Below are 21,656 nucleotides of genomic sequence, written 5' to 3'. Positions count from 1 at the left end.
AAAGTGGGAGATTTCATCTCATTCACTCTATTCACAAATACATACGACATACACTTATTCCACATCGTGAAGAAGTTTAGTCGATGTTTGCGACATGAATAGTTTCTGAACAACACTTCTGATATAACATTAGGAACGTGGTTAATTGGTTGACAGTATGTGATCAAGAAACAGCGTTAGCTATTACTTATTTAGTAATGAAGAAAGGGACGAGATCGAGAAATGACAACTTTAAGGATGACACTCAGAAATAATGATTCTTCCTCAGTAATCACCCAGAAATACTTGAGCAAATGTGATGAATAAATTGGCAATGGCAAGTGAAGATGTTTTGTGCAAAATAAAAATAAAAAATAAAAAACTCACTGACTGCTCTTTCTTCAGCTTCATGCACAAAATCTCAATTTTTCCAATGGACACCGGCTCCTCCAAGCTGGCGAGTTGGTAAAGACTGGAGTGCCAATTGAGCAAGTGCACTATACAATCACGCACAAAAATAAAAACCCACATTTAAACCTACTTTTTTTTCCCCACGCAAATAGGCAGTCATATCACATGCATTTGTGTGCATGCTCATCCAACCACAAAAAAAGTTTTTGGATTTTACTTTCTATGATATGATAGGAAGGCTCACCAATTTCTGAAATCACATGGCAGCGACTAGCATGATAGCTTCAGGGGTAGCACACCTTAAGTTGTTCCTATTTATTCAGATTCTCAAGGGGTTTGATCCATTTACAAACCATGGTGTTTCAGTTAGATCCCACTATATATTTTGAATATCAGGCGTATGTGTTTGGGCTTGTGGTGGATTAAAAAACAAAACAAGAAAGAACCATCTCTGAAATCAACGAACATACTCACATTCCTTTTTATGTGCAAAGTTATATCTCCGAAAAATAGCTGGAGGAAGCATATCTTTCACGATGCTCTCCTTCACCAATCCATCCATGACAACTTTCTTGGGTCTGAGAAGCCAAACAGGAAGAAGGACATTCCATGATGAGCTAAAACAATGAAGGCAGTGAAATCACAAAACCATGACTTGTATTGTTTTCTATCGTACTGCTTAAAAATTGAGAAAGCAATCAAAGCTTTTTGACCATGCAAGGATGGCTGAGACAATCGTGAAGATAATAATTTATTTATTAACCAATAGCTGAAGAGTACTATGAGATCTAGTGATTACAATTACAGTAAATTATGAACCAGCAATACTTTTCCAACAAAGGAATGGCAGGATTGTTGAATGTTTCACATGATTCATTACACACAGTTCATAATGTTTGACACGAGTTCCACGAGACAGATTCAGAAACACACCTATACTCTTCGATTTGGACCAGGTGGCTGCATATATGAAAAAAAGCCACCTTACCCTAAAAAAATTGCTACAAAAGGTTTCTCAAAGGTTTATTCCAGTATCAGCCTGGTGTTGACTTTGTGGTTAGGGTGGCGGCTTGGGATCCGAGGGTCCTGAGTTCAAGCCCCGTTGGGCCACTGAATTAATACACCAGGAGGTTGACTCAGCCTGTCATCCTTCCGAGGTCGGCAAAATGAGTACCAGTGCACTGGTAAGGGGGACACTGCATCAGCGGCATAGCCGCGTCCCAACCAATGATGCAACCAGCAGCCATAGACTGCACTCGGTAGAGAGAGATTGCAGTATCAGGTGTGCTTAATAACATATCAAAAGTCGACCACATTCTGACCACTGGAAGGGTCTAATTTTCAAGATGGCCACCAAATCCTTAAAATACCCGAACTCCTTCATTATTCATCCTCGACAAGTAATTTTGGTGTCTAACCCCATGTTTTTGGGGCCGAGGAATCCATTTGGCTTGTTAAAATTGCAGTGACATGATTACATAATTATGAAATCCAAGATACAATTTGCTTTGTGTGACTATTTATTAACATTATTTATTTATTGACTATTTATTAATGACCTTCAGTTTTGCATCTTTTCAGGCCTGACCATGAGTGCAAGCATTGTAAACCAAGAGACTTGCCCCATCTGCCGTGAAGACTTCGGAGATGCTTCTGATGTGGTTGAAGTTCGTCAGAAGGGAGCTGATGGAATCAACAGTGTGAGTGTGCAAAGAGGGGATGACGTAGTTGTTTCAGCTGGTGAAAAAGTACACTCAAAATGTCGAAAGTGCGACATCAATCCAAAAGACTTTGAAAGCCAAAAAGGAAAGAAAGGTGAGCCACCAAAGAGAAGTGCCAGAGTATCATCCGGTCCTTTCAGCAGCCAAACGGATTGCCTTTTCTGTGGGACTACGGTAACAGCAGCAGGTGCAGGCTTTAGTAAAGTAAAGACCGATATGTTCGTGAAGACCATTCTTGAGTGTTGTGACAGTCGTTCAGATGAATGAGCCTTCACTGTGAAAGGAAGGATTGAATATTATTGCTGTGATCTACATGCTGCAGACTGTATTTACCATCACTCATGCAGTGGTAATTTCCGATCAGGGCTTTGCACACCACTACAGTTCCAAAATGTCCCAGAGGCAAAGCGCAGAAAGTCTGATCGGCCCAAAAACGAAGATCAGGAGCAGGCATTCATGAACGTTTGCTCTTACCTTGAGAATAATGATGAAGAACAGTTGACAATTTCACATTTACGAGATAAAATGAAGGAATTTCTGACAAACACAGATTCCGTACCATTTGGAAATCAGTATCTCAAGGGAAAATTGAAAGAACAGAATGGGGACAATGTTCATTTTGCTGAAGGGGAAGGCCTCCATGACATAGTAACAATGAGGGAAAAGACATCATAGATACTGAGATCTTATTTCAACACCCAAGCAAAGGACGAAGAATCACAGAAACAGGCAAACATTGAAACAGCGGCGCGACTCATTAAAAGTGATATCAAGTCCAATGTGCCGTTCCTTACAAATCAGTATCCAAGTGCAAAGTCGCTCAAGCTTGATTCTGCCCTTTCGTTTGTTCCTGACACTCTGCGGACATTGTTGAATGGTCTTTTCGTGGGTAAGGAGACAAGACGAAATGTTGCAGAAATAGAACACTCAATTGGCCAGGCAGTTTGACCACGTGCCGTTTTAGCTCCCTTACAAATTGGCCTTCCAGTGCAGGCACATCATTTGTATCGGTCACAATTCCTCGTGGATACCCTTCATGAAATGGGATTTAGTTCTTCTTTTAAAGAAGTCATGCGTTTTGAAAAGAACGCAGCGGATTCAGTTACTCCAGATATGTTAGCAAATGACATCGATTTGCTGGACACGGCACTTCTTTTCGCCGGGGACAATGTTGACCACAATATCCTTACTATCGATGGCAGGGGGACCTTCCACAGAATGGGGATCATAGCAACACTCATCCTAGGGCGAAAGAAGGATCGTGTCATTCCAAGGAGAAATGTTACCAACCTTGATTTATTTTTCAGTGCAAAGTAAAATTACAAACATCAAACATAGTTTCGCTAAACATGTGCGCCAAACCATCGTGTTCGAACAACTCCCGGCATTGGTCAACTGTGATAGAACAATTGATGTACTGTGGGAGCTCTCACTAAACTTCAAACAGGAAACCCCTGGGTGGCAGGGAATGATGCATATCATTCATCAAGGATTAGAACACCCAGGCCAATCATCAATTGTGTTCTTGCCTATGAATGACTTGTACTCTGGGGACAAGACATGCATTCTGTCCATGCTCAATTTCATTTGCGATCTCGCTATCAAACACCATGCTCCGCCCATTATTACGTTCGATCAGCCCCTGTCTTGGAAAGATGCAGAGATCATCATGGATGCACCACAGAGTAGCCACTTGAAAAGCATTGTTTGATGCTTGGATGTTTGCACACATTCATGAACATACTTGGTGCAATAGACACACTGATGGAAGGCACAGGACTCAGGAACATTATGGAAGTTGTCTATGGTGGAAATGCCGTCCAGCATATGATGACTGGAAAATCGGTTTGTGCCAGTTATGACCAAGAAAACTGCTGCCCCAGAAAGCCTCCTGCAGATGGTCCACTGTAATTGCACAACTGCTTGCCGAACACCACGGTGTAGTTGCAGAGGATACAGCAGACCATGCACGCCCGCTTGTGGACCATGTCAAGTCGAAAATTGTGAGAATCCACATAATCAACCTTTATGGGAGGAAGAGTGTGACAATGACTATTTGTAAATCTGGTGCGAATGAAAGGTATTTTTCAGAAATAACTATTATGGGATTTCTAATCACTTTGTACTTGTAATCATTTCACTATAATTTAAATATGCTAATTGGATTTCTCGATCCTCAAAACATGGGGTTAGACACCAAAATTACTTTAGGATGAATAATGAAGGAGTTAGGGTATTTTAATTAATTTGTTGGCCATCTTGGACGCAATCTTGAAAATTAGACCTTTCCAGTGGTCAGACTGTGGTAGACTTTTGACATGTTATTAACAGTGTTGGGCACAAAAGCGATAATCCGATAACAGATAATTATCGAAGTTAACTTTTTTATCGGACTATTATCGGAAGTTAACTTCCATTTATCGTTATCAGACCAGTTAACTTCCGATAACTCGATTTTTTTAGTCCGATAAATTTTTTTAGCACAGGTTCAACAGAAACATAATGGTCTCTGTCAAGGCCACCATGGAGGACGAGGTTAAGAGAGCACTGAGGGTCGTGAGAGAAGTTTGAGCCTAACTTTGAGAAGTTGGTCTTCCTCAAGGGCAACCAGCACATAGTGTCATAGACTCTAACAAGGACAAATGTGTCCAAGAGCCGCGTCATTCCACAAGTCAACAACAACAAGAAGAACGCGGAGCTCTCTTAGAGCCAGCGTTCGCAACGCGACGGGGAAAGGTTTTGTCTTCACCAGAAGAAGAACAACAACAACAACAACGTGGAGCTCTCTTAGAGCCAGTGTTCACTACGTGAGACGTGGCTAAAAAGACGCATAATGCTTATTTTATTCTTGGGTTTAGCATAAATAAGCCTTTTCTATGGGTTTTGAAGTTTTTTCCTTGTTTTTTTTGAATCTTTGTTAAAAAGTAGTTATCGTTATCGGATTATCGTTAACTTCCGATAACTTTGTATTGTAATTACCGGATTATCGTTATCGGACATAAAAATTGGGGTTATCGGATTATCGTTATCGAAGTTAAGTTTTTGGTTATCGGTGCCCAACACTGGTTATTAAGCACACCTAATGCTACAATAAACCGTCGAGAAACCTTTTGCAGCAATTTTTTTGGGGTCAAACCATATTTTCAGTTGGCCAAACAGCAAGTTGCATTACTTGGTTACTCGTTGACTAAAAAGGAAAAATGAAACTCAAAATAATAAGGCACTTTTAAAATATTTTTTAAAATTAGGTTTAAAAAAAAAAAATGCGACGATTATTTTTTTGCAGCTTTAAAATGCATGATTGAAAGAAAAATGGAAAGAACCAGTTTTAGCTGGAAATCTCGTTTTTCCAACTATCACGGTAACATACAGATTTTCATTTCTCGTGCATCTATTCGTTCTCTATAATTGATAGCGTAGAGCAAATTGATCAGCTTATCCAATCTATATATTAATACTGAAGGACCAATTTTGTGCTCCTCTTAGCAGTCGCATCACGTTTTTCTCGGTACTATGACCTGGACTGAAAGAAACTTCGTACCTATAAGAGTGCATTGCACATCGTGCCAAGAGTCAAACTTCAACTCTGAAGCAGAATAAGCACTTTTCATTTTACATTCGTTTACATGGCGACGTGTGACGTCACCGCTGAGAGGCGTAAGGACGTCATGACATCATCGGTCATTCGCTGATGTCATTAAGTCTGTCGCCGAAGGACCAATTTTGTGCTCCACCTCGCGGTCGTGTCACGTTTTTCTCGGTACTGTGACCTGAGAAGTTTTGACACGGTGTTTGTACGTCAAAGGAGACAAGTGCAAAAATCAGGGGACTTCTTCACAAGGAGTAGTGTACACCAAAAATGTCGTGTGCAAGGACGTTTTGTAGGCCTCATTAGGTCAGGCCATGGAGTACATCGACTGGGATCCGGCTCTTCCAAGAGCAGCCACTGGTTGTCATATTGGGCTCATGGAACGGGATCCGTCTGTGACAGGGTTTCTGATAGTCGAAATAAATCATAGGAGAGCAGTAAAAATATAACGAGCCTAACTAGCAGGAGTACCCAGCATATTTTTGTGGGGGCCTAAAACACTTCCCTACGCCCACTAAGGAATGGGGTCAGGGATTATTTAATATGATCTTTCACATAACTACAAAGGCTGAGGCACTATAAAGCGATTAAGGACAAAAAACAAATACAAAATATCAAACTTTTTTTTTTTTTCCAAAACTTTCAAATTACTTTTGGCCTAAAACACTCCCCGGAAAGAAAAAGGGTTAGAAAAGACACAAAGACTGCTGCTGAGGTCAATTCCACAGTTTAAATTTTGAAATTCGGCTCAGGTGAAGAGATTCTAGAGCTTATCACATTTCAGCGGAAATGCTTATAAATGTCCAGAGTTATATTCACACATTGTTTGATGCTCAGCACGTGTCTGGGCAGTGTTTATAGTATGACCGGTCGATGATGTATTTCAGACATTGTTTTCTTTCTCTCTATGCTGTTATTCGATGAGACAGTATGAATCGTAATTAACGCTCCACCGCACATCTGCCTTCCCTTCCTCTCACCGAAAGCTTACCTCCACCAAAACAACCCCCCCCCCCTTCCTCCCAACCCCCCTACCTCCTCCATCCCCATAAAACTCTGGACGTTTATAAGCATTATAGCAGAAATGCGATAACCTCTAGAATCTCTGAACCTGAACCACATTTCAAAATTTAAACTGTGGAATTGAACTTAAGAGCAGTTCCGACTGATAGAAAACTGGAATCGATATCCAATCATTGAATTGAAAGGAATTGAGTGGTGAACCAGAATCGATGTCAATTCCGAGTCATTCCTACTTCATGGAGGGAATCGTTTTTGTTTTGTTTTTTCAGGGGAAAATTTTTCATCCCTGTTGGGCATGTTCTGGTTATACATGGGTCTGGTGACATATTACTTGAAAAGGAACATGCCCCTTGGGCGTCCCATTTACAATTTTGCAGCAAAAGCAAGTCATTTACAAACTAAACACGCCCAAAGGCGTGTTCCTTTTAAATGAATATCAAGGCATTTAAAGTTGGCTGGTAGAGTGTGCTGAGTAAGGACGGAGGGGAAAGCAATACATCAGCTGATAAAGTTTTGAAAACATGTCGTTCAAAAGGTCCAGAAGTGCAGTTTGGAACTATTTTGGGAAGGTTAAAGAAGACAGTCTGAACAGTGCATGGTCACTTTGTTCAATAGACATTACTCATCAATGTAATACATCCCATATTCAAAGACATTTGAAAACCAAACACCAGAGAGAGTACCTATTAGTGACGGTTGAGAATACAGATTCAAAGCAATCAAAGTCTGTAACAGCAACAAGTTCGCTTTCGCAATCGACAATTGAAATTGCTTCCACCCCAGTAACACCCAGGTACACTGCCTTCCCTTTACCTCATGCTACCTTCCCTTCCCCCACCCCCACTCTCTTTCCACCTCCACCCCTTTCTTTTTTACTCTCTCCCTCCCTCCCCATTTTCTCACCATCCTCTTAGTTTTCCCATCAGCAAAGCGACAGGTGGTGTATTTGCTCGTAGTATAGCTAAGTGAGATTTGTAACTTTAGCATCCTCATAAGTGGTATTTTACATTCAATTAAAAGTTAGGATTTATTTTGTACAGCAGCAAGCGAAATAACAACAACATCATAAAGGACTGAACAATAAATAGATCTTACAGTTGGACTGGCAGAGTAGCTGCAACTGAGGACCTCAGAACAAAGCCACCAAGGCTCATGTTCTGATGAGTCAACTGACCCTCCCACACATCATACTGTTTGCAGGAGACCCCTGAAAAGAAGATCACAGGAGCAATTATTGCAATCAATGGATAATTCAAACAACTTGAAAATATATTAGTGTCACGCATTTAGGCAGTCTGAGTCGAAATTATGTTGTGGCATGTCATTCTTCACATACAATATTGACAAGCAAGTTAGAAGTTGAAAATGTTTTTTTGTCATCCATTTTATTTATTTACAGCATATTATATATGTCTGCATATATATATATATATATTTTTTTTTTTTTTAACTTCAACAATTACTAACCATAAAAGAGTAATGGTCTTTGAAAATTAATATTTTTGGGGTTTGCTGAGTCAAGGCTTGTGGAAGAACGAGAACACAGAACAGATCATCAGGACGCAACACCACAAAACGAACAGCAGAAAGAAGGGGGAATGCCAACAGCAGGGCCGAGAAACAAAATAGAGGGAGATGGCCAACAAGGGATGTGGGTAATGATGCCGGCTAGGGGAGAATGCAGGGGGTGGATAAGATGGATGCAGAAGCAAACTCTCAGGAAGGATAAAACTGGAAATTTGGGGTGGGGGAGGAGGGGGGTGCATTTAAAGGAGGTAGATAAGATTATGATTTTTAATGGGGGATTAGATAAGATGGTGGTGAACTTGAAGACCTGGATGGAAAAGTGCGATTGAAGAGAATGTGGCAGTTGGTTCCACAGGTGGGAGGGGGGGGGGACAACTGCGTGGAGGTGAGCAGTGATTCTGGATTTTGGCAGTTTCATGAGGAGGGAGTTACTGATGGACTGCATGTTCCCAACAGAAACCTGACCGGTAAGAGGGGGGGGGGAGACAAAGCACAGAGAGGACAGAGGGTGTGCATGGCTCACAAAGTGGGTATGCTGTGGTATGTTTGTGGGAAATTCCACATAAAACTATTATGAGGTATTTAGACAAACTATCAATGGTCAGAAATGAAAGTGGACATCTTGGGGAACCTGTAGAAACCAGCAATATCATACTCTCCATTTCGCTGTTTTATTAAAGATGAATTAAAGCAACAGAATATTGGTATTTTAACCTTAGAAATGTTACAGTTTGATTGGTAAAATTTTTATTGTACTGTACGTTTCTTATGTGACAGTTATTTTGAGTGTGGTGACTCAGAATGTGAACTTTGGTGTCTCTTTTATGTTTTGATGATGTTCTGTCTCCCTATTCGGGTTTTCTGGCATCTACCCTATCTGATGAAATAATGGATTCGTACATAACGCTTCGTGTCCACTGCATCGAGGAAAATAAGGAGTCCAGTGTTGATAATGTTTCTTATGATTTTTATTCCAAATCTCCCTTAATTTCTTGGAAATATGACAGAGTCTAACGGTAGAAAAATATAGATCAAAATTGTGATCAGAAAATAAAATTAGGACCGCAAGTCATCCCGTCTTTATTTTCGTGTCAGTCCCGTTATGTATGCATCATCATCTCTCGTGGGACGCAAATAACGCTAGCATTAGAAAATCTTGCAGTCTTGCAAACTTCCCCGATTGATGGATATAATAGGCACTTGTAAGCGTGTCAGCACATTTTCATTCGCCGTCGAGCACAGCGTTTGTCTTAGTGTCCGTGTCTTTGCGAGAGCCGTAATGTACGAATCCAGCGTGAGGCCGCTGAGCTGAATGAGGTGACTCGCATTTGTCTGATAATTCTTCATTTTAACCAATGCTAGATTTTTTTTGGTGCTTCATGAGGATCCGAGAGGTAAGAATTATGTTGTTATTTTCATGTTTAAAGTGATTATTTTCAAAAGTTCGAAAGAAATAGATTTGATTTTAACATTATTTTTCGCTTACAGGTGTGGCCTTCTTTGCTACTGAACTCGTCTGTGTTTTCTTCGTAATTTATAACATCGGACTCTCTCAAAATGTGTTGTTATTTTTTTTCCTGTCAGAGTAAAAATTATCTGTTTCGTATCCCAAAATATAATATAATGTTTACGTTGTTTTTTTCATCTGATTCTGTACATAACACTGACGCCAAGCTCGAAATTCAAACGTGTATTTACAGTGATGTATATATTCAGTGGTAACTTTAAAACCGGACGTGCTGCAAAGTCTAAAAAATTAGATTTTGCTATTTGAATACATGCAGATTAACATAATGGGTTGCATTTCATGTTTCCCTAAACTTTTTTTGCCCTTTGTGTAACAGTAGTGGACCCACTTTGTGAGCCATGCACGGGTTCAAAACCAGAAAAGAAGTGGAAGAAGACACAGAGACCAGCAACTTGTCTGAGATGTCAAAGTGATAGGCTCAGACTCAGATGCAAAGCAGGAGATTCCAATGATCTTGAAGGCCTTAGTTTCCGTGGCGTTAAGCTGAACAAGATGTGAGGCAGGGGTGCCAGCCCAGAGGTGAGAGCAGTACTCCATCAAGCTGCAGATGAAGGCATTGCAGGTGGATACGAGTTAAAGTGCGGGGTTGGGAAAGTCGGGAGAGTGCGGGCAAGGGGGGGGCAAAGCCGGGAGGGTGCGGGCAAGGGGGGGCAAAGCCGGGAGGGTGCGGGGAAGGGAGGGGCAAAGCCGGGAGGGTGCGGGGAAGGGAGGGGCAAAGCCGGGAGGGTGCGGGCAAGGGAGGGGCAAAGCCGGGAGGGTGCGGGCAAGGGAGGGGCAAAGCCGGGAGGGTGCGGGCAAGGGAGGGGCAAAGCCGGGAGGGTGCGGGCAAGGGAGGGGCAAAGCCGGGAGGGTGCGGGCAAGGGAGGGGCAAAGCCGGGAGGGTGCGGGCAAGGGAGGGGCAAAGCCGGGAGGGTGCGGGCAAGGGAGGGGCGAAGCCGGGAGGGTGCGGGCAAGGGAGGGGCGAAGCCGAGAGGGTGCGGGCAAGGGGGTTTGAAGCCGGCAAGGTGCGGGGAAGGGGGTCCGAAGCCGGAAGGGTGCGGGGAAGGGGGTCCGAAGCTGGAAGGGTGCGGGGAAGGGGATCCGAAGCCGGGAGGGTGCCCGGAAGGGGAGAGGGCGAAGCTGGGAGGGTGCGGGGAAGGGGGTCAGAAGCCGGGAGGGAGCGGGAAGGGGGTCCGATGTCGGGAGGATGCGGGGAAGGGGGTCCGAAGCCGGGAAGGTGCGGGGAAGGGGTCCGAAGTCGGGAAGGTGCAGGGAAGGGAGGGGCAAAGCCGGGAGGGTGTGGGCAAAGCCGGGAGGGTGCGGGCAAGGGAGGGTCAAAGCCGGGAGGGTGCCCGGAAGGGGTGGGGGCGAAGCTGGGAGGGTGCGGGGAAGGGGGTTCGAAGCCGGGAAGTTGCGGGGAAAGTGGGCCGAAGCCGGGAAGGTGGTCCGATGCCGGGAGGGTCCCCGGAAGGGGAGGGGGCGGGGAAGGGGAAGGGGATTCAAAGCCGGCAAGGTGTGGGGAAGGGGCCCGAAGCCGGGAAGGGGGTCCGATGCCAGGAGGGTGCGGGGAAGGGGGTCCGATGCTGGGAGGGTGCGGGGAAGGGAGGGGCAAAGCCGGGAGGGTGCGGGCAAGGGAGGGGCAAAGCCAGGAGGGTACCCGGAAGGGGAGGGGGCGAAGCCAGGAGGGAGCGGGCAAGGGAGGGGCAAAGCCGGGAGGGTGCGGGCAAGGGAGGGGAAAAGCCAGGAGGGTACCCGGAAGGGGAGGGGGCGAAGCCAGGAGGGAGCTGGCAAGGGAGGGGCGAAGCCGGGAGGGTGCGGGCAAGGGAGGGGCAAAGCCGGGAGGGTGCGGGCAAGGGAGGGGCAAAGCCAGGAGGGTACCCGGAAGGGGAGGGGGCGAAGCCAGGAGGGAGCGGGGAAGGGGGTCCGAAGCCGGGAAGGTGCGGGGTCGGGAGCAGAAGGAAGCAAAGAGGGTGTGGGAGGAGGGGGAAGCAGAAAGGGAGGAGGGTATGGGGAGTGGTTTAATGGACTTCTCAGGATTCTCTAACTGGATATATAGTGACGGGCTTCATGGGTAGGGTGTTAAAAATGTTTTCCATTGAAGGCACAGAGGAAAATGGATGGATGTATGAGAGGAGGATGGATGAACTAAACGTTTAGGAGTGAAGAGGTGTTCGGAAATCAGCCTTGTGAAGAGGAAGTGATTTAGATGAATAATGAATGGGTCATTACTGAAGGAGTAGGAAGGAGAGTAACACATTTTAAAACAAATAAAAAATATATATTAGGAGTTTTTAAAGGAAGAAACGTTTTATTCAGTGAAGATTCAGTTTGGGGTTATTGAAAAAGAGAAGGGATAGGGAATGGAGTAACTGTGCATGGTAGAATGTTTGGGGTTTTTTTCTGTTTATGTTTTTTGAAATATCTTTGGGTTGAAGAAGAGTTGTTGTTTTTTTTTGTTACTTGTAATTTTTTTGGAGGGGAAAAGGATTAAGCTGAGGGCTCAGAAGTGACAATACCTGAGAGGAGAGGAGTGAAAACAAAGCACATGTGGTCATTATCTGATAAAGGTGCAGTCAAAAGGCTGAAGCAACAACCCAACTAGCCCAGACCTAAATAAGTGTCGGCTGGACTTTATCAGGGACACAAATTCGATGATTCAACAGAACAAGGTATGGTTTGGCAAAGAAAATTGGATGAAATAACCAGCAACACAGGATTGAAAATAAAACAGTAAAACGCAATGTATCTTGTCTGGGAAAGTGAGCTTTGTTGAGCTGGAGGGAAGAACTCACAAACCAGCAACACAAGTGGAGCAACCCGAAACCAGAAATGGAAAAATACAGTAATTTGCATTGTATACAGATTGTGGTTAAAGGAAATGAGTAGCCATCAAAGGGAGGTGATACTTGAATAATTCTCGAACTAGCTGATGATCAATCCTGCTAGCAAAGCATGGTGTCCATCTGCATTGGCGGAAAGCAAGAACAATGGGTGGAATTGACAACACATTGAGGTATGCTAACTACCATAGGAAGCAAGAAGCTGACACTTAATCGCCAAACGCCAGCCTCTCCATGCTTCACACGGCGGTTAGCATACCTGAAACAACATTCTGTTGATTTCATCCATCGGTCAATTAAAACAACTGACAACTCAGAAGCAAAATACATTGAAAAATAAATAAACTGAAAACACATACCTTTGTGCCAAGAACTTGACCTGAAGAAATAACAAAAAAATGTCAGATGTTAAAAGAAAAAAATAAATAAATACACAAAACATTTATTTGGCTTTTACATTACCATTACTTCAACAACCATCGAGCTGTCAAGTGTTCCCTTATTTCCCTGAAATACTCCCATTCCCTAAACAATCCACACTCCCAAAGCTGCTCATTTGGTTTGAACACCAAGCTCATTCGTTCCTCCAGCATTAATTGGTGCAGGAGTAACCTGTGAATAATTAGATGTTATGCCAGTCTCCTGTGGGAGACTCACAAAATAAATGATCACAAGGGAAGCACATTCAGTGAATAATAATGCAAGGCAAAAACCGTTGCACTTGATTGCATCCAAACAAAACAATCTCAATGGTGTCGACTGAATGATCAATGTTTCTTGCAATAGACTTGGATGATGTCGTAGGCTGAAAGATTATTCAAAAGCTGTTTTATTCCAATCTTCATGATTATTTTTTTTAAGGATGATATTTTTAAGGCATTGACAGGTCTTCCTGGTCTACATTGTGAACAATGGGAAAATAAAGAACGTCATCTAAAGTTTCAATCCCATTAAGAATTCAAAATGGCCAATGAAGAAATATTACCCGATGAAGGTTTAAAAGCTAAGTTTCAATCTATCAAGTGAATGCTGTGAAAACTCCATTTCAAATGCTTCCTCAGATTATCGCATTCAGAAGATTTAATTCTGCCACATTCATTAAAACTAATATTCCAACAAAGATCAGACACCACCATAGTTCTCCACTTTTCCAAAAGGAAACAGACTGCAATGACTGTTTAAATGTACAGAAAAAGAAAATGGGTGACACTAGTTATCTCTGCAACCGTCCACCTGTTTTCACCTGTTTGCCTGCCTGTGTCTGTCTGTCTGGAATCGATTCGATTTCGGTGAAGGTACAGATGCTCATCAGTGGGAGACAAAACACAAACTGTTCAGCCTGGCGTGGGTATGCGCTCTACACTGCCGTTCCAGTTATCTCCACCACCGAAGGTGGAAGGAGGTTATGTTTTCGCCGCTGTCTGTCCGTGAACAGGATATCTGAAAAAAATGTGGCCAGATTCGGTGCAGAGGTTGAGTGTGTGACAAGGGTGAAATTATTTGATTTTGTGGAATGTCCAGATCCAGATCTGGACTTGAGATTTTTTAAGTGATTCGTCACCATTGAAAGATAGGGCCAAAAAAGATAAATAGCACGATATCTCAAAAAGTTAGGAATGGATTCGGATGAAACTTGGTGGACAGGTTGGGTGTGTGACTAGGACAAATCGAATCGATTTTGGTGAACATACGAATTCGGATACGATAATTTTTAAGCGATTCTTCACCAGTGGGAGATGGGGCCAAAAATGATATATAGCAAGGTATCTCAAAAAGTTAGGAATGGATTCAGATGAAACTTGGTGGATAGGTTGGGTGTGTGACGAGGACAAATCGATTCGATTTTGGTGAAGATACGAATTTGGATACGATAATTTTTTTCAGAGATTCTTTACCAGTGGGATATGGGGCAAAAAACGATATATAGCATGACATTTCAAAAAGCTGTGGACGAGTTATGACAAAATAATACACCCGAGTGGGTTTGACGGTCAGCTCGGATACAAAACTCGATGCAACCGAGTGTTAATCTACCTTAGCAACTACGGAAAGTGAAAACAGAATTCAAATTGAATTTAAAAATAAACGCGTGAGGCCACTCGAAGCAAAAATCTCCATATTCTTGGAATCATTCCCAACATCATGATACAATTTCCAAACCCGTATTTATGGCCGTGAAATAAATACAATAAGTGTGTGCATTTAATGGCTGTATCCAGGACAGAGCTGGACCCCAACTAAAAAGGACCCGCGGGCCACCGAGAAGCTCAATAACTCGCTGCCTGCAAGTCTCCGCGGCGTCACGTGACCAGCTCGCCGTCGGATGAAATGCCCTAACAAAATGTTAAAACGTCCATTTTTCACCGGAATTCTTTCAGATACTTGTAGAGCACAACCCAAACCATTTAAAATATAAACATTAATCTCACAGTCACTAGGAATAAGCAGTCCCTCAGGAGAACGTTACGAGTCGAAGCAGTGAACGGAAAGCATGTGGTGTCCCTTCCAGAGTGTCACGGTTATTTGAATTGAATATATTTTTCCTCATGAAAAGTGTGTTTCTGAGCGGATTTGCACGAAAATTATCTTCATTAAACGTGTAGCTGCACCAGAAGGTCCCAAAAGTGAAAACAGAAATCAACTAGAGGGGGAGCACTCGGGAGAGTGCCGCCAATACTGCTGGGTCACTCAAGTGAACCTTATATCTTATTCATTAAATATGATGTCAACAGTGCTGACAGAGTTACAGTTCTTTTCTCCAACAATTTTTTTTTTGGGGGGGGGGGGGTTGGAAATCACTTAAAACATGAAGAAACCTCTGCCGCTTAAAACATGAAGAAACCACTTAAAACATGAAGAAACCTCTGCCGCTTAAAACATGAAGAAACCACTTAAAACATGAAGAAACCTCTGCCGCCAATACTGCTGGGTCACTCAAGTGAACCTTATATCTTATTCATTAAATATTATGTCAACAGTGCTTACAGAGTTACAGTTCTTTTCTCCAACAATTTTTTTTTGGGGGGGGGGTTGGAAATCACTTAAAACATGAAGAAATGCAAAAAAAGATATCGAAATCCTGTTGAAAAAAAAGTTGCAAAAATTTTTATTTTTCTCTAACAATTCTTTTTTTGGGGGGGGGGTGGAAATCACTAAAAACATGTAGAAATGCAAAAAAAAAATTCTTCTCGAACAATTTTGGGGGGGGGGGACCAAGTCCAAAATCTAATGGCATGATCCTTGGACCATACCTAACCCCCCCCCCCCACCAAGTTTCGTCGAAATCCGTCGAGGAGTTTTTCCGTAATACTGTTCACAAACAAACAAACAAACAGAAAGGGGTGAAAACAGTAACCTCCGATCTTCAATGGCGGAGGTTAACTAGAACTTAAGACAGCCTCGTTACATGGCATGGAAACGGATGAAGCCCATGGAAGCTTCCCCTCGCTGCAATGCATTCCACACAGACCGATGATATAAACATTCAATTTTCACAAAAGTTAATGCAACCGAGTGTTCATCAACCTTAGCGACTATGAAAAGTGAAAACAGAATGTAAATTTAACTTTCTTAAAATAACCGCGCGAAGCCGTGTTGAAGGCCGTGTTGAAGTCAGCGGACCTCGTGTTGCCCAATAAACAGGGCCAGACGACAGACGTAATGAGAAACTACTTGGTCGAATTAAACTTCTTAATAATCCCTATGAAACCAATTATGAACGAGAGGGGGAGCACTCGGGAGAGTGCAAAACCTCCGCCGCCAATACTGCTGGGTCACTCAAGTGAACCTTATATCTTATTCATTAAATATGATGTCAACAGTGCTGACAGAGTTATAGTTCTTTTCTCCATTTTTTTTTGGGGGGGGGGGTGGAAATCACTTAAAACATGTAGAAATGCAAAAAAAAAGAAATCGAAATTTTGTTGAAAAAAAAGTTGCAAAACTTTTTTTTCTCCAACAATTTTTTTTTTGGGGGGGTTGGAAATCACTTAAAACATGTAGAAATCCCCCAAAAAAAAATTTTCTCTTAATTTTTTTTTTGGGGGGGTGGGGTTGGAAAACACTTAAAACATGTAGAAATGCAAAAAAAAAAATTTTTTTTCTCTGAATTCTTTTTTTGGGGGGGGGGGACAAAGTCCAAAATCTAATGGTATGATCCTTGGACCATACCTAACCCCCCCAGCAAGTTTCGTCGAGATCCGTCGAGGAGTTTTTCCGTAATACTGTTCACAAACAAACAAACAAACAAACAAACAGAAAGGGGTGAAAACAGTAACCTCTGATCTTCGATGGCGGAGGTTAATTATAGCCGTCTGATGCTTCCTCATAGGCCATTCAACCAATCGGTCATTTTGCACTTGATGATGCTGTAGCCTTGACCCCGCGGTGAAAATGTGAAAAAGGGCTCAGACGATCTATAGAGAGCAACTAGTATTATCATCGTGTTAAGTTAGAACTCAATCGGCCGAGGCGTCGAGGAGGAGAGAGAGAAAAACAAAAATTGTTGACAGACGGATGAACAGACAGAGATCTGAGGACATCGAATGGTTATATTGTTATGAATCTGGAAGCCTTTTGCACACAGACAGCAGTCCCTGTAGCTTAGTTATTTCGATAAGTATGTGTTTATAGTTAGAATTCCTCCTTCTGTCTAATGGGAATTTCGTGTGTGCGCTACGAGTTATATTTTAGTTAGGTTGTTATACAACAACAACGACACCACCCTCACTCAACCCGGTCGCCATTGCCCACGTGTTTTTGGCTGAAGGCGTGGGGGGAGCCTCCATCGCCTCAGATCGAGGCTCCGCCCCAAGGCAGGGAATGGACGCTTCCTCCAGCGAATGAGAGAAGGACGAGCATGACACGCACGCCCCAGCCAATTGGGAGGTGACCACGAGTCGTCCGACAACCCCTCATCCAATCAGGAGGCGAGTGGTGAGGAGAAGAGACCCCTCCCACCTCAGAAGAGTAGAGTGGTTGTCAGGACCAGGGTTCGGCAGAGAGGAGATCATGTCGATTTCCGAGCGGTCTGTCGTCGTGGCTGAGTGGTTGTCGAGGAGGGCTCTGCAGACGGTCATGGTCGTGGTTGGAGCAGTCTGTGGTCCTTTGGAGTGCAAGTCTGGTGCCCGAGCAGCCAGGGTCGTGGGCCGTGGACTTCGGGTCGTGGGTTCGAGTCCCACCGTGGTGGTTCGGGTCGGTGTGACCGCATGAGGTGGGACAGGTACCCTGGCCCGGCTCTACTGACTAAAGACCCACGGGGTCCAGTTTCTTTTGGGTGTGTGTGTGTGTGTGTGTGCGTGTGTGCGTGTGTGTGTGTGTGTGTGTGTGTGTGTGTGTGTGTGTGTGTGTGTGTGTGTGTGTGTGTGTGTGTGTGTCCGTGGGCCCCGTCTGTAAGTAGAAATTGTGCAAGTGCTTTCCTTTGCTTGTACATTACATTTCTTTAATCGCGATAACTCTGCTCTTTGTGTGCTTCCCCCTCCCCGATTATTGTTAAAAATAAACCCGTTAAATGTACCAGCTCGTTTTCTGTGCTTTCCTCCATTGTCCATTGGCCTAGCATGGTGCGTATTGAGAATTAGTCAGGCCGTTCGTGCCGTAAATTGTTAATTTGGTCCGGCGCGGCTTTGGTAACTTCCGCCCGGTTACGCCGGATCCGAGTCGGTGATAGTGACTCGGTTCGGACGAAGTCGGTCAAGGGTGTGGTTTTCCCCGGTAGTTGGACGATGTGGGTATTTAGGTATATTGAAATTAGGCAATTAACCCGACCCCACGCTGTCAAAATATTGGCGACCACAGTCCGCAAAGGGACCCGTGAACTCTCAGACTTATCCGAGAGTCACGACCTAAATTCCGGGTGCTCGGTGGGAGACGACTCCACTGCTCCACCTCGTGATTGTTTATCGCCACTGAACCCCGGCCCACAAAAATATTAGGTCAGCGAGCTGACCGAACTCGGTGGATGAGTAACAAGAACAAGAAAATTAGATTTTGCTTCAGTTCCGGATCCAGATCTAGCCCATCAGTTGGATACAAAACGTAAACTGTTCAGCCTAAAGGTCTGAGTGCCTTTCCAGCTCATATTGTGTTTGCATGCATTTCCTTCTGAGCGGAGATCCATCTTTGAGCCCTTAATAATACTGAGAACTCACAAAATCATCTACTTTCCTTTATTTGTGAGTTGTGATCATTAAAAATCCTAAGGTAGCTTAAAAGTAAACTTCAGGTTTGCAATTACCCTCATTAAAATTCAAATTCACAAACTCTTGGCCTCTAGTACTGCTCATCCATCACAATCAAAAGTGCCATTGGGATTTGGGCAAGTAATGCCAAGAGTGGCTCTGTCACTTTAATTCCTTCACAATAATTCTGAGTGTTCCTCGATCAGGGAAAACCATTTTACCAAGTATCACATCAGTGTATCAGAGGTTCTTGTTAGCCTCGCTCATTCCCGAAGGAATGGGAGAGGCCACTATAATCCGTCTGTCAATGAGTGAGTGAGTGAATGAACTGATCAACTTTTAGGTCATTCATTCTCAGATCTCAGGTTTGGTTGAAATCCCTAAATGGATTCACAAGTTATAACGGTAACAAATATTTTCAATTACAGATCACATGACTTTATACCTTTTGAACCCAAATTCGAATTAGTTCATCTTTGTATTACAATCCATACTTGTGCCAAGTTTGGATGAAATCCCTGCAGTGGTTCACAAGTTATAGTACGATTACAACAGGATGTCTGGTCAATAAACATGTCATCATAAAGACAATCAGTCAGCAATAAAATGACACCAACCAGTTAGCAGCTTATTGCTAAGTTATCACCACAAGACATCTGAGGGTTAGCATCACAAGCCAGATCGCTCTGGAAACATTAAGGAGGGGTGTATGGTGTGGAAGGTTTGTTTGGGGAGATCGATGAAACGGCCATAATTGTGCAATCACTTGAATGGAAAAACGTGAATCATCTTTATGCAAGGAATTCTCAATCTTAATTTGCATGATGAAGCACTTTAATAATGTCAGAGGACAGCAGGTTAGGCAGCTCTGCCCAGATTGTTTCGTGTCACATGTGCCTTGGATGTTCATTCTTCATGCAAACCCTCGTAGCTAACGTGTGGACCTCAACGGAATCCTTTCATCTCCTCTCCCAATCAATATTGTAGTGTACCAGTGCTCTTGGCCCCATCCTATTCCTAATCTTCATCAATGATCCCTCTGACTATGGAAAACCCCCTTTATCCATTTTCTGATGATTCCACCCTCTGCTGTGACATCACTCATCTTTCAGATAGGCAAGCAGCATCCTCTTCCCTCTCTTCAGAACTTAATATAAATCACATGCTGGCCAAACACTTGGAATATGTCCATAATTCCAGATAAATCTTGACACTCGTCCATCTCTCTCTGAAAGGACTGTCTGGGAGCCCACCATATACTTTCTTAACAATCCTGTTGAAGAAGTTCAGTCACTCAAACTCCTGAGTTTCACCATCAGCCACGATCTTTCTTCGGTAAACCACATTTCAACGTTGACCTCCAAAGCCAGTCACTGACTGGGCATCCTCCATCATACAAGGTCTTTCCTTAGCATACCTGAACTCCCATCCACCATCAAGGCCTTCAGCCACAGCTTGATGGAGTACCACTCTCCCCTGCCTCATACCTTTCTCAGCTTGACACCATGGAAACCAAGGCCTTCAAGACCATTGGAATCTCCCATGATGAAGCAGAGTATCTGTGCCTGTCACTTTCACATCGCAGACAGGTCAGTGGTCTCCGAGTTTCATCTCTCAAACATCCACCTCCTTGCTGGCCTTGCACCCTCTGCTCTTTCCATACTTTGTCCACCATGCCAGGTTTTTGCAGAGTGCACATGGTCCATCATCAACCCCCTTCTGGTGAAACTCTCAAAATCCAGAACCATTGCACACCTCCACTCATTCGTTCCTCTTTTTTTCCTGCCTGTGGAACCAACTTCCACATTCTCTTCAATCTCATTTTCCCTCCAGGTCTCCAAGACAGCTGTCAACCACCAACTGAGTTCATTCCCAATCCTAAACCATGATCTTCTCGACCCTCGTTAGCCCCGCTCCTTTCAAATTTCCAGTTTTTCCTTCGGTCGGTATCCATCCTGTCTACTACATGCGTACTTTCCTGCCCCCATTGCTTGTTGAAGTCTCCCCAAGATTGTCCTTCAACACTGCTGTTTCCCCCCCCCCCCCACCTCCCCCCACTGTACACCTGTTGTTCTGCTGCATCCTGATTTATTCAATGCACAAGGTCTTCCATGAGCCTTGACTGTTTACACAAAACCCCCAAAAAACGATTGTATGAGTAAAAACGCAACAGGATTGTTGATAGAATTCTTTTTCTATTTTTGTATGTTAGAAAGATCATAATAATGTAATCTTTTTGCCTGAATATTTGATTGACTTTGCAATCTCTTTGTAATGGATTGGTTGAAAAATTTGTATTTTTCAAGGAGAGAGATATAAAACTCCCAGCTTTAAAGCAGTACACATGGTCTTTGTTTGGAATTGATCAAAATATTTGTTCCTTCATTACCTTTTGGATGTTAACCATCTGGATATCAAATCAAGTCAGTTGTTGATCAAGAAGACTGCTTGTGAGGGAGAGCACAATGCAATGCAATTCACCCAAGACAACTAAGGTGCAAGCATATGACTAACTGAGACATTGCTTATTATATTTTGCTGAAGTTGCATTTTATTTATGTAATGGATTGCAATACGAATATACGCCAATTCCGGGGGAATTAACCCGTCCATCAGGACGGGTTCTTCACTAGTTATGACAAATTCATCAATTTGCCATTTGTAACCCACTTTAAAGGCCTACTATATTTGAAAGATACCATTAAAAACACCCCCAAGAGAATGAACAAGACAGTGGTTGTTGAAGAATAATAAGCTAAAATTAAACTATAAACAGCCTGCAAGACAACAATGTTGAGGTAAGAGGGATGACATCATCAAAGTTGCAACCCCAAATATTTTGTTCAAACAAAAAAAAAGAGGAATTATGAAATAATCAAT

General features: G+C 43.3%; 1 protein-coding gene across 2 annotated transcripts in view; it reads right to left on the bottom strand.

Moving 5' to 3' along the window:
• Nucleotides 1–21,656, bottom strand: part of LOC147018377 (protein TASOR-like) — a 128,736-nt gene that overhangs the window by 61,471 nt on the left and 45,609 nt on the right. For both annotated transcript variants that reach the window (XM_085897964.1, XM_085897963.1), the window contains 4 exons: nt 12,957–12,976; nt 7,819–7,930; nt 865–968; nt 367–476 (listed from right to left, as the gene is read on the bottom strand). In XM_085897964.1, coding sequence (XP_085754090.1) covers nt 367–476; nt 865–968; nt 7,819–7,930; nt 12,957–12,976 — 346 coding nt within the window. The remainder of the gene's footprint in view (nt 1–366; nt 477–864; nt 969–7,818; nt 7,931–12,956; nt 12,977–21,656) is intronic.

This window comes from Eptatretus burgeri, chromosome 10, assembly GCF_056783735.1.
Source record: "Eptatretus burgeri isolate ZD-2024b chromosome 10, Ebu_testis_v1, whole genome shotgun sequence".
NCBI lineage: Eukaryota > Metazoa > Chordata > Myxini > Myxiniformes > Myxinidae > Eptatretus > Eptatretus burgeri.
Note: the sequence above shows the minus strand (reverse complement) of the source record. Positions and strands in the feature narration are given on the sequence as shown.